Here is a 16,091-nt window from a genome sequence, read left to right as displayed (position 1 = left end):
CCTGCCTCAACTTGGTATGCCAGACTTTGTTGACTTCCCAAGGGAGGCCTTACCTCACCCCTCCACCTCCTGCATCAAGAGCAGATGGGGGCTGGATAAAGGGGAAGGGGGTCAGAGAAAGGGAGGGAGGGGGAACTGGGACTGGAATTTAAGTTGAAAAACTTTTATGGATTGCTTCTATAAGATATTGCAAAATATTAGTAGAGCATATGTAGAAATAAATGGCAATTATTCTAGTTTTTGAAGTCTGGAATTTTGAACTGACTATTGAATGGCAATCATTTGTTAACCTAAAAATGCCATGACTATGTTTAGAACAGAAAATAGACGTAGTAATTTATATAAAAAACTTTGCTCTTCTGATCAGAATAAAGCAAAAAATATGTAAACTCATATCCTTGTTTGGATATGCATGCATTTTGCTACTGCATTTGATGTAAAAATGAATTGTCAGCTTTTCCCCACAAAATTACTGATTGTTAAAAGTTTATAACTGCACATATATAAACGTTTCTGTATATTGGTCTAAGAGTTAAATTCATCATAAATTCATTCAGCTTTTAAAGAAAATTAATATATTTCACTATGTCTTTGATGCTCGCTAATGATGTTGAAACAATTATGACATTTCTCTTACTATTTAAAAGCCATAATACACTTTAAACTCATTATTATGAAAATATTAAGCCCTGGATTATAGGTATATTGGGCTTAAAATGGAATTTCTCAAGTGGAAGTGCAAGAAATACAAAATTAAGCAGAGTGAGGAACCGGAGCTTGAACAGTGCTATAAAACTTGGTGAGCATAAAGATCTTATGATGCACTAGGAAAGGTGGGGCCTCTGACAAGCCTTGAAGAGAATAAAAACACAAATCTAGAGCAAAAATTATGTCAGACAGTTGGTAAGTGACTGAAGCAATGTGCTTGGACCACCACTTGTCATAAATACTACACCCTTAATTGGAAAGCATCTGTCTTCTCATTTTCTCTGCGGCAATCTCTATTTTCTATTTAAACTGTGAAGAATGCTTCTACTAACAGGTGCAGCAGTGTTTAAAAACTTATTTAAATGAACTTGAAAGCCAGGTATGTTTCAATTAATAGGGCAATATCTTAGAAGAAGGAATCGACTGCCATTTGGCAAATATGTTGATTCCTGTGGATTTGTGAGCTTTAGTTACTGGAAAGCTAAAGATGCAGAGGAAAGGCAAAGACGAACTGTGCTTTATGCAATATCAGGTGATGCATTTGAATGCACTGAAAGGAGGAAGAAAAGTTTCACCTGAGAATATAAGTAATGCACAAAATTTCAATACATATTTTTAACTGCTTGATTTCATTAAAAGCAAAACCAATAATATTAATGTGTGTAGCAAACTATCCCTTTGCAATAGCTTATTTTTCTAAAATTTAATTTTCATGTGGTTCAATTGCTGTAGCTAAATGTAAAGAGGTCCCCATGTATTCAGGGATTTGTTTTCACCAGTTCAGTTAACTATAGTCAACTTCGGTGCAAAAATACTAAGTGGGAAGTTTCAGAAATAAGCAGTAAACTTTCATTTGCATGCCGATCTTTGTAGCTCGATGAATACTACTGTGTTCTGTCCTGCTTAAAATGTGTCTGTTTACCCAGTGGAGCTCAGCTTCCCATGCAACTTCTTGTAGTGTTTTACTCATCAGGAGTTAGGTTCTCTGTCCTATTACTCCAATACATCTTATTTAATAATGATTCCCGACGGCAACAGTAACAACGATAACATCTTTAAAATAGCACATTGTTATAATTATTCCAGTTTATTGTTCATTGTTGATTTTTATCTGTGTTTACTTAAGAACTTATCTTTATTTTAGATTTATTTATTTATTTCTCACATATATAGAGTTATAAAAAAGGGAAGGTACAAAACAGTTTATGGTGGTGGGAGTATATAGGAGAGATTTCTTACGCAACAGCAGGAGAGGAAGCAAAGAAAAAAGGTAGAAACAGCCCTTGCTTAACTAAACCAGGCCTTCTAAGGCCTATACAGCCTTCACATTAGTGTCATAAGCTGGGGACCAACTGCGAAAAACATGAGCCTGTGGAGAAAAGTCGAAATTCAGATGGTAAGAGTGGAACATACTATTTTGTGTCAATTTTGTTTCTTAGATATCAGTAAAGCATCAGAGGCACAGACACACATGGACTTAATAAATAACAGATCTATAGAAACAGTGTTGATTCCTAGCCCTCTGGGATACTTCTCTAAACACAACATGTGAAAATTAAATTTGTGAGAAGGATCTAATTTCCTTGACTACTTTACTGATTGGCATAATAAAATATTTTAATATCCTACATGAAGCTTTTCAATATTTAAAATTCCTCTTAATAGCTGTGTACAAATATTTATAATAGGCTAACACAGAAAGTAAAGGTTAATATTTGTTCTTCAGAGAGTGTACATGAATCATATCATCATAACCAATCCTATTTTTTGAGGGACAAATCTATTTTTAAAACTGCTCCCCACTGAATCACCATAAGTAAGGTCATTTGTCATTAAAACATGGGGGACTCTACTAATTACTTTTGTAGAAACAAATACAATGAAAACTGATTTGGAAGACAAGAGTTAAGCATTCTAAGTATAGTTTGTAACACTGTTTGGGTCTTTCAGCATAAGGCCCTTTTGTAGGAGAGACACTGGCTTCCAGGAGTTTCCCAGTGATAATAGCACAGCATTGCTTCTCATTTCCCATCTGCTTCCTCTCATATGCTTCTCCACATTCTCCAGTGGATTAACCCCAGAAAACATCTGTTCACCTTAACGATGAAGAGCTCTTACCTCACACACGGATGTGTGCTTCCCAGTTACCTGGCAATATTTCACTAATCTATGGACCCTAAACCCTGACAAGAAATTGTGCTAATCACGATGGTTGACGGGGTCTTAGCATGAGCACAGAGCTCATGAACAATCTCATTTAATCCGTAGCACAGTCTAGAAAGTGTGTTCCAGAGTAAACAAAAGCACTTATGTAAAAAATAAATCTGGAATTTGGGGAAGAGGAAAGCTCATTTCCATAGTCTTGACCCAGCCACAGAAGAAACAAGATGTGACTGCCTCGCTGAATAAGGTACTGAGCCACATGGCTAACATAGACACGAATAATGAGCTAATATAAGTTATAAGAGTTAATAAGAAGCCTGAGCTAATGGGTCCATCAGTTTATAACAAAAACAATAAATAAATCCAAGAGACTTGGGTATTTTTTTTTAATTTGCCTTGTAGGGTATTTACTCAAGTCCCACAGCTATGCTAGAACACTTGTGGTTGAAAACTTAACAAAAATAAGATAGGTGCACAAAACAGAAGCTACCATTCAACTGGTGAGCAAGATGGCAGCCAGTGTGCTAGAACTTGAAGAGATGAGGGAAATTTAAAGGTATTGTGCAGGAAAATGTAGATGTTATTTCTTATGTTTTTCATATATTCATTGATTTGGGAATTTCACATCATGAACCCCAAGCACACTCAGTTGCCAGTCCTCCCAAATGTGTCTCCACAACCCTCATGATCTCCCACTCCTGCATAAAATAAAAAGAAGAAAAAGAAAGTTCAATTGGTGTTGCCCATATACTCACTAGGGCATATTCAAACTCCCAGTGGTAAACCCCTTAAGCAAAATTGAATCCTTCCCCAGCCATAACCCTTCCAGAAGCCATCAACTGTGGATAACTACTCTTCAACACTCTTCTCACAATTTTTAAGAGTTCCCTTCTGTGGCTTTCTAAGATGTTTTGGTTTTTTGGCAAGAGGGGTAAGGATTGACACAGAAACCTTTTATGTCCTTCTTTCTCAGCTGTTAGTCTGCAGTCATCAATACTGCAGACTAACATAGCTTTCTTGACTTTTACAATCAAGGAAGCACAGATCCTGGACTTACACACAGTCTCTGGAGAAAGCAGAATGTGCCAAAGACCTCAGCATGGTCTCAGGTAGCAATATAGACCACCAACATCAACACAGTCCTCTGCTGCTGCATGGGCCATGGACACCACCATAGCCCACAGGGGCAGCACAGGCCAAGGATATCAACATGGCTTCAGGTGACAGTGCAGGTCATCAACTTATTAATGTGCATATATTGAATTTGTGCAAAAGAACCAGCACGTCTACATGTGTATACCGTCTTTTCCAATCTGGTGAATGAAGCCAGAGCAATGGCTAGCAGATGAAAGCACTGGCCACATAGATCTAACAAGCTGAACTGAGTTCCAGAGTCCACTTTGAAAGGAGTGAACCTACCCTTGAAATTTCCCCTCGAATTCTGCATACCTGCTGTGACAAGCACACCCTCCATGTTCATACAAACAACAACAATAATTTTAAAATGTGTTTCAAGATGGTGGATGAAGATCTTAACTTAAACAAGTAAATCTGAAGTATTACTCTATATTTCCAGAGTTAATCTCCCCACAATAGGATTCTCCTGGAGTTTGTTGCCTCCATGAAATAGTGGATAATAATCACTGTCTCCAGGGAAACAAGAATGTAGAGCACAGAGCTGTGGATAATATAACACAAAGCCCTGCCAAGTCTACTAGAATTTAGGAACTGCATAACTGGAGATGGGTCTATGTAAACATAACTTAAAAGTCTTTCCTAGACATATCTACATTTAAGGACCATAGTACACTTCACTCTATTTTGTAGTCAATGTGTTGTCAAGATAATAATGTCCTAAACCAGGGTTTTCCAGAACCTCTCACAGACACATGAACAATGTGTGCAAGAAGGTTTAGATTTACTTGGAAGCAGCTTGCTGATTCTCAGAAATAGTAAAGAATGGCCGGGTGGTGGTTGCCCACACCTTTAATCCCAGCACTCGGGAGGCAGAGGCAGGCGGATCTCTGTGAGTTCGAGGCTAGCCTGGTCTACAAGAGCTACTTCCAAGACAGGAACCAAAAGCTATGGAGAAACCCTGTCTCGAAAAATCCAAAAAGAAAAATATAGTAAAGAAATCAGTTCCAAAAACTAGATAAACAAGGTTAGTGAAAATGAATCACACTTTCACATTATTCTTTGGAGAAAAAGTTTTCAGGAATGCAAACTGTTGACAAAATTGGAGAGCTAATCCACAAGACTCACATTAACACAGAGCACAAGAAATGTATTTCCTCTCGGGCGCAGAAGGAGAGTCTTCTGCTCATGCCATGAGCTTCTGTCAACACTGAAGTCTACAATTGCTCTGATGTTAATCCAACAACTGATGTTTCTTTCTGCGAGGCTCTCTACTAAAATGTGAGCAACAGTGTAAGTCTTTCTAAACTGAATCAAATACTCTTTAAAGCTCATGTTTCCAAATGATATTTCAAAGCCTCTGAAAAAAAGATTATTTCACAATGAAGCCCCTTCCTACAGTGACCTATTTTGTCTGAAAGATGAATACGAAGCTATGTTAAAATAAAATCTGCATATCTGCTACATTGCAAATGAGTGCTTCCCATATTTAGAGACAATTACCTCTAGTGTTTTGATGTCCTCATAAGTAAACTGCACAGCTGGAACTCCAAGATGGTTGATGAAATAATCAGCATCACCTTGTATCTGTACAGAGCTGACGTTGACTCCTGGGCACTGAGATTTTCGGGTACAGTTGAATTTATTTGTCTGAAAAACACAGTTTAAATATTGTCAACATCTACTCATGCTTCCCAGATAGTTTGCAAGTCAGTGTCACTCAAAATGTGGCCCCAAGACCAGCAAATCAATGAACTAATGTTGGGATGCACATGACCAGTCTTTTCGCTGTGTTCCCTTCAATGGGACAGTTGGAAGTAGGGGCAGCAATCTGTTCTCCAGTGGGAAGGTATCCTGGCAGCTGGGAGCCAAGGAATACTACAAAGACACTGTAAAAATAGGAACTTACAGCCCTGATCTAAGGAAATGTGTCCCCAATGCAAGTGTAACAGGGGCCATTTTCCCCAGCGGAATTGCTATAGCTCTGCTTAGGTCTCTAGGAATGTAACAACTCTGCTTCACTAGGGGAAAGTTTCCCAGGCCAAAGTGTGTTACAGTGCTGCTCTGCTCCCCTCTGCTCCAGCAAAAGTTATCACAACTGGGCTCCATTTCCTGCAAAAAAAAAAATGGTCACACCACACAACAAACCTCAGTCAAAAGATTTACTGGAAAGAAAGTATTCAGAAGGGTGGCTGCCTCTGGTGAGAAATAGCCCATAATAAAATTTTTAACTTTTTATTTGTCAGCTCTCCTGACATTTATTCTTCATGTAAATAAGCAAAAGTCTTGTGGATTGAGCCATTTGACTCCTTAATTAGTAGCTATTGAACTTTTCTGAAATGCTTTAAGCAAAATGTCTATGCGACAAAAAGGCAGCTGGATTAGCTTTATGCCAGTACCAGTAATCTTTAAAGCTCCAAGAACGCCTCCAGCTAACTATTCAAAAGATGGAAGTTGACTGTCCTGGTGCTCTGAAGCACAGCCTCAGCCAGTGCTGTTAGAGACTGTCTACAACAGACTTGTAATCACAAGCCTCAGTGAATTGTGTCCACCTTAACCAGAGACAAAACAATTTCCTGGTGCAAGAATGACTCTAACTGGTTATAAAATGAGACAGTTATTGATTCAAAAGACTATGGTTGCTGTAATTGGCCCAATACTGATAGTTGGTCCAAACTAAGTGACCAAATGACTGTGATTGGTTCAAACACTCTGTAAATGAGTCATCTGGATTAACTCTTCTGAGCTGTGTCTACTGAGCTGCTTAGGCCCATTAGTTTCTCTACAGTAGTCTTTTCTTGACTATTTTAGAAATATGAACTGCCTAGGGGAATAGTAACGTAGTGTTAAAGTTTATTACAATGCCTGCTGGCAAGCTGAAAGACTGATGCAGGTATGCTGACCATAGGCCTTATCCTGCGGGCTCAAATACTGCGTGGCATCCTTTGGTTCTGGTGACACTGGTGTAAGGCTCCAGAATAGCCCAGCTCGTATTCTGTACCATGATTCCAATCGTCAGGCTCTGGCTTCAAACTCAGAGTATCGAAAAACTACTGTTTGAGTGCTGCCGATCCCGCTGGAGATCCCTTCTGGCCATAGCAAATTCCTGAGTATTATTGACTATGCCCTTTATCCAGAACTTAGGGCCCTACCAGGTCCTCCCTCTGAGGACCCTTGGCCCTGACTCTTTGACAGTGCTCTAGACATCTCGTGGTGTGCCAGGCCTGTATGTCTGCTTCTCTAGTTCTTTACAGGCTTTATCAGTTCACTTCCATACCATCCCTTTTTCTCAGCTTTCCCCTTTCTCTTCCTTCCCACCCCTGCTTATCTGAGTGTATTCAGATACCATGACGGGAAATATTTTTTTACCTATGCAAAGATGTGTTGCATTTGTTTAACTATGTGAAGATGTGTTGTTCTTTTACCTTACCTGCCTAAGATACCTGATTTGTCTAATAAAAAGCTGAATGGTCAGTAGTGAGGGAGGAGATAGGCAAACTTCCAGGCAGGAAGAGAAAGGAGGAGGAGGAATTTAGGCTCGAGAAAAAAGAAAAAGACACAACAGGGAGATGTCAGGGGCAAAACAGACACATATGGAGAAAGCAGAAAAGTAGGACAAACATAAGGAAACGAAGGTTAAAAAAACAGTGAGGCAAAGCATAGATGAAGAGAAACAGACTAAATTAAAGCTAAAAGAGCTAGTAGGACAAGCCTAAGCTATGACTGGGCATTCATAACTAATAAGTCTTTGTGTCTTTATTTGGGAGCTGGTTGGTGGCCCAAAGAAAATTCCAGCTACATTATCATGTTTTCAAGCACTGGGCTCTGGTTTCTTGATTCCTTTTACAATTTAGTAGCAGCTAACAGGAAAATGTGAGTTACCTGTTTCTATGGGATTGTATGTGCAATCTGGGTTAGAAGCATTTCTCTGTCAAATAATAGGCCAGTGTAGAGGATAGCAGCTAGTTGATACCATTAGATGGAGGGAAGGAGTAAGGAAGAGAGAAAAGTAGGAAGGGAGAGAGATAGGGAGAAAAAAAGAAAGAATGAAAGGAAAGGAAAGAAGCCCAACTATATCAAATTCACTTATCAGATGCTAGGTAATATTGCTGCTAAGTTCAGTTTTCCAAAGAGTACTTTAGTGGAGTGCATCTGATTCATACCAAGTAATTGACTGGAATAGACTAAACCCTCAGAAGCACTAATGTCTGAGAGGAGAGTAAAGTGTTGTTTGCTTTATTTTCCTAGAAGTTAAATACCGTGGGAGATGGAAGGTTGCAAGCAAATTTGTGCAGGTCAATTAACTTTTTAAATTTATTTACAAGGCTGAGTAAATTCTTATTAAGTATTTTATCTAAGGAGTTCAAAATGAACTAGATTTAATGTTTGGTAACAAGCATTTTTATTCCAGTTCATAAAATATGCAAGTTCAGGCAACAACTGTGTCTGTCAATTGTTTCATTTCTTCATGCAAATCTGCTGAGGACCTGAAATGACATTACCATCCCAATTCTCAGAAGTCACAAAGCAAGACCTCAGTAAATGAGCATATATGTGAGATATACACAAATTAGCTTAGCATTTATAGTAATTGAGAAGTGGAACTAAGTCATACTGACAAATATTTTTAAATACCTTTAAATTTGTAATTATTCTTTCTCCATATGTGTGTACATTTTATTATACCTCATCCTTTCTCTCATACTGTTCCCCATTCTTCCCCTCACATCTCCCACCCAACATCATGTTATTGATAGTAAGACTGGTAGATGATATAGATAAATATAGATTAGACATAGATATAGATAGACATAGGTACTGCTGTGGGATCTTTTTAGAATAATCAACCAGACACCAATGGAAGTAGAAGAGAGGAGATGTCACTAGTGGACCTAAGCCAAGATAGTTCCTAAAGAGCTTCCACCTCAGGTGCAGTTTGCTTTCTCATTTTCTGCTCTAGAACCACAAGGAGGGGAGGGCTACCATGTAGGTTATTACAGAAGTGCATATGGCAGTCAGGAGATTTTAAGAGCAATGACCCAGAGCTTCAGCAATTTCTCTCTCTCATCCTGTCCCATGTAGCCCGTGAAGTCATACTTGGCAAATAGCCAGTATGAGCAATGCTTTAAGTAAATTGCTGTGTGAGCTCCTTCTGCCCCTTCAGCCAATAGCCTTTAAGATATCAGCCTACTTGGACGTGGTCTCTTTTGCTTTAAAAAGTAGCGGTAGCCCTGCTCTCACTTTTTTGCTTCTGGCTCCTGCTTCCGGATGCTAGACTCTGCTCCTATTCACTCAGGACAGTGATCTGTAAGTTTTCCCCTTACATAAATAGCTCTTTTATTAATCATAATTCCATACTGGTATGAGACTATTTTGTGACTTACGCCATCAGTAAATCACTAAATAAATCAATAAATCAGTATCAAATAATTGAGCTTTTTCACCTTATTTTTACTTCAGTGTCATAAATTAAAACATTTTAATCCTGCCTTGGCAGCTCACACCTATAACTGCAGTGCATAGGATGGTGAGGCAGTAGGATCATCCACATTGTGAGACCAGGCTAGTTTACATGGTGAGTTCTATGTCCTTCTTACTACAGTGTCAACTCAAAAACAGGTTTTAAATGCTTTTAAAGGATGCATTACTGTTTAACAGCTCAAGTGTTTTATTTATCTCACATTCTTTTTCCCTGCATGAATAGGAATTCATTCACTAGTCAAAGGAAACCTAATGACTGCTTGTGCAGGCAAAGTGCATTTAAAAGGTAAGGATTACAGTCTATTATTACTATTAAGTTAAATCTTTATTTTCACTTCAGTCATATCTTCTAACCTCAGCTGTGTAAAGTGACTTCATCTCATTGGTAGCACAGTGGTTTTCCCAGTGCAGTCATGTTGCTTACAGTAGTGAAAATAATTTCTCACTACAAATACCATGCCTGTGTCACTTACTATAGACTCTGTGTGCCAACCTAATTCAATTCCTGAAAGTCTCAATAAAAAGCACATTGTTAAGTACACCTGTGAGGGTGGTCTTGGATGATATTAAGATCTGAGGAAAGTAAGTCCTTATCCAGTCAAATGAAGCTCTGGATGTAGTGTGCGGGCTGGTCCTCCCAGGAGTCAGGGGCAACTCCCTTGCCTGAGCACAATTTCGTCCATGTATGTATCGGTCTTGGCAGCAGCGATGGCATGGCAGATACTGGATAGCTGAAGCAAAAGAAATTCTCTTTTAACGGATCCGGGGGCTAAGAAAAAGCTATCCAAGTACTGTAATAGTCAACGAGGCTGAGGATTGGTACAGAGAGTAGTTCTCCTGGGTCTTCAAGTGGTTGAGAACAGAAAAACCAATGTCTATTGCTCTTCTAATGAGTGTCAGTTCCATCCATTAGGGCTCAGCCCTTATGGTCAATTCCCTCCCTGTATGGTGGTGCCTTCTTACAAATCCTCCAGCATTGGCGATTCCATATACAAAAGTGCAAGCAGGGACTTTCTCCTTAGGTTCTTCAAGATGCACTATCTTGAAGTGTCTATGCCAGTCTAATGATTATATTTGGTTCCTCTATTTATCCACAAAAGAAGGAATGAGTTCCTCAAGTCATATGCAAAGTGTCATTTGAATACCATGGAACCAAACTGTCTCTCAGTTGAAGGGAAATGATGATTTGAAATGAGGTACTGGATGATAACTCCTCCAGTATCTTTTCTTCTCTGAAATGTCCTCATCAAGCTTGGTGTCCCTCACTCTCATGCTAAACTCTTTCTTCTTGAATTACAAGCTTAATCTAGAGAGACAAAGCCTGGAGCTCCCCAATACTGCATTCTGATTTCATCTAAGTGAAAGTGAGGATTTACTGGAAACTCACAGCACCCTACCTCCCTCCCTGCCCCCGCATACTCTCCTCTGGCTAACACATGAGATCCAGGCACAGTCCCCCTGGATACTGTCCCCATGGGATCTCTAATAACCAGAACAGAATATAGATTTTATGTCTTTGTGAAAGATAACCAGTCTGGCCTCACGTGCTGTTCCATGCTGAAGAACCGGCTGACATAACATAACTTTGGCTATTATTTCCCCAGCCTTCTTGAGCTCTGTCTTAAATAGCTTCCCCAGCCTCCCAGGCAGTGCTATTTTAAATAATATGGTGTCAGCACTTCTGTGATAGATACCAGCTGCCAAGCATTAAAAAAAAAAAAGCTAAAAAACCTAACTGGTTTTCAAATGAACACTAACTGTCTCAGGCTGCAAATACTTTTAATGAAATATTTAAACAAAATTCCTCACCAGATGAAACAATTTAGCAACATCTCTTTAAAAAATAAACATTTGGAAGACTAACCCAGAAAGATGAAACAACTGGAATTGTTTTGCATGTATTTTGAAGTACCAAAGGGTGTAGGGAAAAGTTTGCTATTCTGTATGTGACCAGAGTGGCAGGGCAGCTGTAAATCAGATAAGTACTCTAAGGTTTCACAGAGGTAATTCATTTAATTTTAAGAGAACATGGGGAGAAAAGGCAGGAAAAATACACACTTAGCAAGCAGGAGGGCAAAGGATGTGGACAGCGTAGGACCACACATTACCATTTCAAGCAAGCGAAGTGCTGAGCGTGATAAATCGGACAGAGGAAAGAACACCATCAGCAGGAATGTGTGTACGTCTGGCAGATGGAGGCATCGTCGCCTACCTTCAAAGACCTATGTTGAAATATGAGCGGCAGGGCTGCGTCCCTGGCACCCGGCCGCCCGCATGGCTAGCTTATGCCCCGAAATAATTACACCGGAATTGTATTCTTTTAATCACTGCCTGGCCCATTAGTTCCAGCCTCTTATTGGCTAGCTCTTAAATATTGATCTAACCCATTTCTAATATTCTGTGTAGTACCACGAGCTGGCTTACCAGGAAAGATCTTAACCTGCCTCTGTCTGGAGTGGGAGAATCATGGCGACTCTCTGACTCAGCTTCTTTCTCCCAGCATTCTGTTCTGTTTACTCCACCCACCAAAGGGTTGGGCTATCAAATGGGCCTAGGCAGTTTCTTTACTAATTAACCAATGAAAGCAACAGATTAATACAAGACCCACCTCCATCAGACCTACACACAGAGAACGGCGAGCAAAGAAAGAGCTTCACTGGAGTGTGCCCATCAAAGCCTGGCAGGCCACTGGTGTGTCTAGAGGCCCCTCAAAGAGCACTGAGCTCAGGAGCTGTCCCCATGCTAATCTCAGCCCCGCCCAACACCAGGAATGCCCACTTGCTCATCTAAGGCCACCCAACACCAGCTCTAGACCTTCAGGTATCATTGCATCAGCAGTTAGAGGTTTGTTTAATTTGCTTATCTGGACTTGATTTAATTTTGGCAAGTGATGTTTATCCAGAAAATTGTCTGTTTCCTTTAAGTTTTCCAATTTTGAAATATGACCTGATGATTCTCTTTTTTTCTTCTGCGTCTTGTTGTTATGTCCCTCTTTTCATTTCTGAATTTGTTAACTTGGATATTCTCACTTTGCTTTTTGGTTAGTTTGGATAAAGGTTTGTCTATTTTGTTGATTTTTCTGGAAGAACCAACTCTTTGCCTCATTGATTCTTTGTATTCTTTTCTTTGTTTCTATTTTGTTGATTTTAGTCCTCAATTTGATTATTTCCTACTGTCTAGTTCTCTTGGGTGAGTTTGCTTCTTTTTGTTCTAAACTTTTCAAATGTTCTGTTAATTCACTAGTGTGGGATTTTTCCAGCTTCTTTATGTGCTGAATATCAATATGTAGAAGAATGAAAATAGATCCATGTCTCTCACCATGCATAAAATTCAAGTGCAAATGGATCAAAGACCTCAACATAAAACCAGCTACACTGAACCTCATAGAAGAGAAAGTGGGAAGTACACTTGAACACATTGACACAGGAGACCACTTCCTAAATAGAACCCTAATAGCACAGACACTGAGAGAAACAATTAATCAATTAATAAATGGGACCTTCTGAAACTGAAAAGCTTCTGTAAAGCACAGATATCATTACATCAGACACAGGTACTCCTCATCACGTCATTTATTAGCACAAATCCTTTTTTGTATTTTTTCCTTTTCTCATATATGTTTCTGAAGGTAGAAAATTTGTAATATCCATTTTCTTGTTGTTTTTGTATGGGTAAGTAAAATGAAATAATAACTACTAAGGCTTGTAAATGTGATGACATCCTTGCCACACAAGAAATACTGAGAAATACCGGGACTCTGTGCCAAACATGACACAGGAAGCTTGAGCTTGACCAGGGTAATTTGTGTATAAAAACATTCTGAAAAGAGTTCTCTTAACTCTTTTTCCTGGAGAGGAATTGTTTTCCACGTCATCCTTGATGGGCTACTCTGTGGGCACTAGTTACTGTGCACAAGGCATATTGCTAGACATGGGTGATGAAGGGAAAAGGTAAAGAGCAGGCTAGCCAAGCCAGGAGCCTCATGGATAATACAGATGAGTTAGGTGGCTTGCACTTTAAATTAGATTTAATTTTTTCTGATATGCATTTTAAAGAAAGCATCAGTGTCTTTTTTAGGAATATGTTTATGTGGCATTTACCACATGTCCTACAGCCTTGAGCTACCAAATGGGAATAATCCTATAATCTAAGAGGGAGATGTCTTCTGAGAGAGTTGAGAGGTGTGCATTTGACACTGGATACATTGCCTGTGGAGTACTCGTATAAGCATTACAAATTAGCATTGTTGCTGAAAATCAACATGAACAGCATCTTGAGTAAATCTCTTCATACAATTATGTTTTCCTGTCTTCCAAGGTACAGAATGTTCATCCTGATAAAGCAAAGTCTTTTCATTGTAGTCTTCCCATTTAAATTCTAATTCTTAAAATAGGAAATATATCTATAAAGCAGTTTTGGTCATTGTTGCTTTATTTATATGTTTATTTTTGCTTTTACATCCCAACCAAAGTTTCCCATTCCTCCTCTCCTCCTAGCTATTCCCTACCACCTTCTTCAGTGCCCCCATCCACTCCTGCTCCTCAGTTACTCTTCAGATCCAGGCAGGCCACCCACGAGTATCAGCTAGCCATAGTATATCAGGGTGCAGTGAGACTAGGCACCTTCTCTTCTATTGAGGCTGGTTGAGGCCATCCAGTAGGAGGAATGGGTCCCATGAGCAGGTAACAGAGTCAGAGATAGCCCCTGTTCTCACTGTTAGGAGTATCATGAGACGACCAAGCTACACAACTGTAATGTCTATGTAGAGGGCCTAACAGTTCCACAAAGATTCCTTGGTTTTCAGTTCTGTCTCTGTGAGCCCAGGTTAGTTAGTTCTATGGGTTTACTTGTGGTTCCCTTGTCCCCACTAGTTCCTAAATTCCTCCTCTGCCTCTTCCCCAGGTTTCCCTGAGCTCTACCTAATGTTTATTTCCATCACTTTTCTAGAACAGTCTTAGTTAGGGTTTCGATTGATGAAGAAACACCAGGACCTCAGCAACTCTTGCAAAGGAAAACATTTAATCAAAGTAGTAACTTAGAGTTTCAGAGATTTAGTCCACTGACATCAAGGGGGGACATGGCACCATGCAGGGAGGTGCAGTGCTGCAGGGGTAGCTGAGAGTTCCACATCTTGCACAGGCAGCAGCTGGAGCACATCTGAGACCTCAGGCTTTACCTGCACAGTGACACACTTCTGTAAACACGCCACACCTATTCATAACGCCATCCCTCTGGGAGCCGTTTTCTTTTAAATCACCACAGTTTTTAAATATTGAACTTTGTGAAATACATTTCATTCTTAAGTAACAAAACAAATAAGACTAGACTTTTTATTTATTTTATTTATTTATTTATTTATTTTTGGTTTTTTGAGACAGGGTTTCTCTGTAGTTTTGGAGCCTGTCCTGGAACTAGCTCTTGTAGACCAGGCTGGTCTCGAATTCACAGAGATCCACCTGCCTCTGCCTCCCGAGTGCTGGGAGAAAAGGCGTGTGCCACCACCGCCCGGCTAAGACTAGACTTTTTAAAACTTTTCTTTGGGGGCTGGAGAGATGACTCAGAGGTTAAGAGCATTGCCTGCTCTTCCAAAGGTTCTGAGTTCAATTCCCAGCAACCACATGGTGGCTCACAACCATCTGTAATGAGGTCTGGTGCCCTCTTCTGGCATGCAGGCATACACACAGACAGAATATTGTATACATAATAAATAAATAAATATAAAAAAAAACAAAAAAACTTTTCTTTGATACCAACTTATATAAAACTTAATTAACCGTATAGACCTGAAAAATTAGTGTAATCACTCATATTTTTTACTCTGTATCAAAATATTTCATGTATTTTTGCACGTGAGTGTATATACGTTTATATATATATATATAATTTCCCCTATGTAAAATTATATTTCATTAATTTTTTCTTTCCTAAAGAAACAGTAGAATTTCTGATACCATTTAATAAATTTATAATCACAAAGCAGCCTATATAAATTACATGTTTTAATAAAATATAGCAAAGAACATGCTAAGAAAATCTAGTGGGAAAAACAAAAGCCTGTAAACTAAAAACAAAGCAAAACAACCCCCCCAGCAATAGTGCAGCCACAAAAGAGATTTAACAAATATGTATTTCACATCTGCTATGTGCCAGGTGTTTTAAATACAAGCCTGTTATAATAGCATTTTAGGGAAGAATTAATTACCTTTGTGTAAAAACTGTCTCTGTTAAGAGAGATAAAGATCATCTGTGGTGAATGAGGCTGTGGAGGCCGAATCTCTAACACAGTTTGTTTCCTGTAATACCATGCAGTTTCAAAACCTATTTGAATTTTAAACGTACTATTCATAATAGTTTCATGAAAATATCTAAAATACCATCCCTCAGTGTGTAGTTCTTTTAAGTGAAACCAAACTCATTTTAGCTGTTTTTTTTTTTTTTTACATTGGAGTGGTTTTTTTTGTTTTGTTTTGTTTTGTTTTGTTTTTTTGTAAATTGTCCTATCCTTTAAGTGTGTTATACTTTATATGAGATGTTGGTCTATATAACCTTATATTTTATGGTCTTTTTAAGTAAGTGGAATAGTGCAGTTGGCTGCCATTTCTTCG

At 39.0% G+C, this 16,091-nt stretch overlaps 1 protein-coding gene across 1 annotated transcript in view; it reads right to left on the bottom strand.

Moving 5' to 3' along the window:
* Positions 1-16,091, bottom strand: part of Naaladl2 (N-acetylated alpha-linked acidic dipeptidase like 2) — a 701,987-nt gene that overhangs the window by 258,700 nt on the left and 427,196 nt on the right. Inside the window, exon 11 of the mRNA XM_057756897.1 lies at positions 5,509-5,655. Coding sequence (XP_057612880.1) covers positions 5,509-5,655 — 147 coding nt within the window. The remainder of the gene's footprint in view (positions 1-5,508; positions 5,656-16,091) is intronic.

This window comes from Chionomys nivalis, chromosome 24 (assembly GCF_950005125.1).
Source record: "Chionomys nivalis chromosome 24, mChiNiv1.1, whole genome shotgun sequence".
NCBI lineage: Eukaryota > Metazoa > Chordata > Mammalia > Rodentia > Cricetidae > Chionomys > Chionomys nivalis.
The sequence above is the reverse complement of the archived record's forward strand: the minus strand, read 5'-3'. Positions and strand labels throughout refer to the sequence as shown.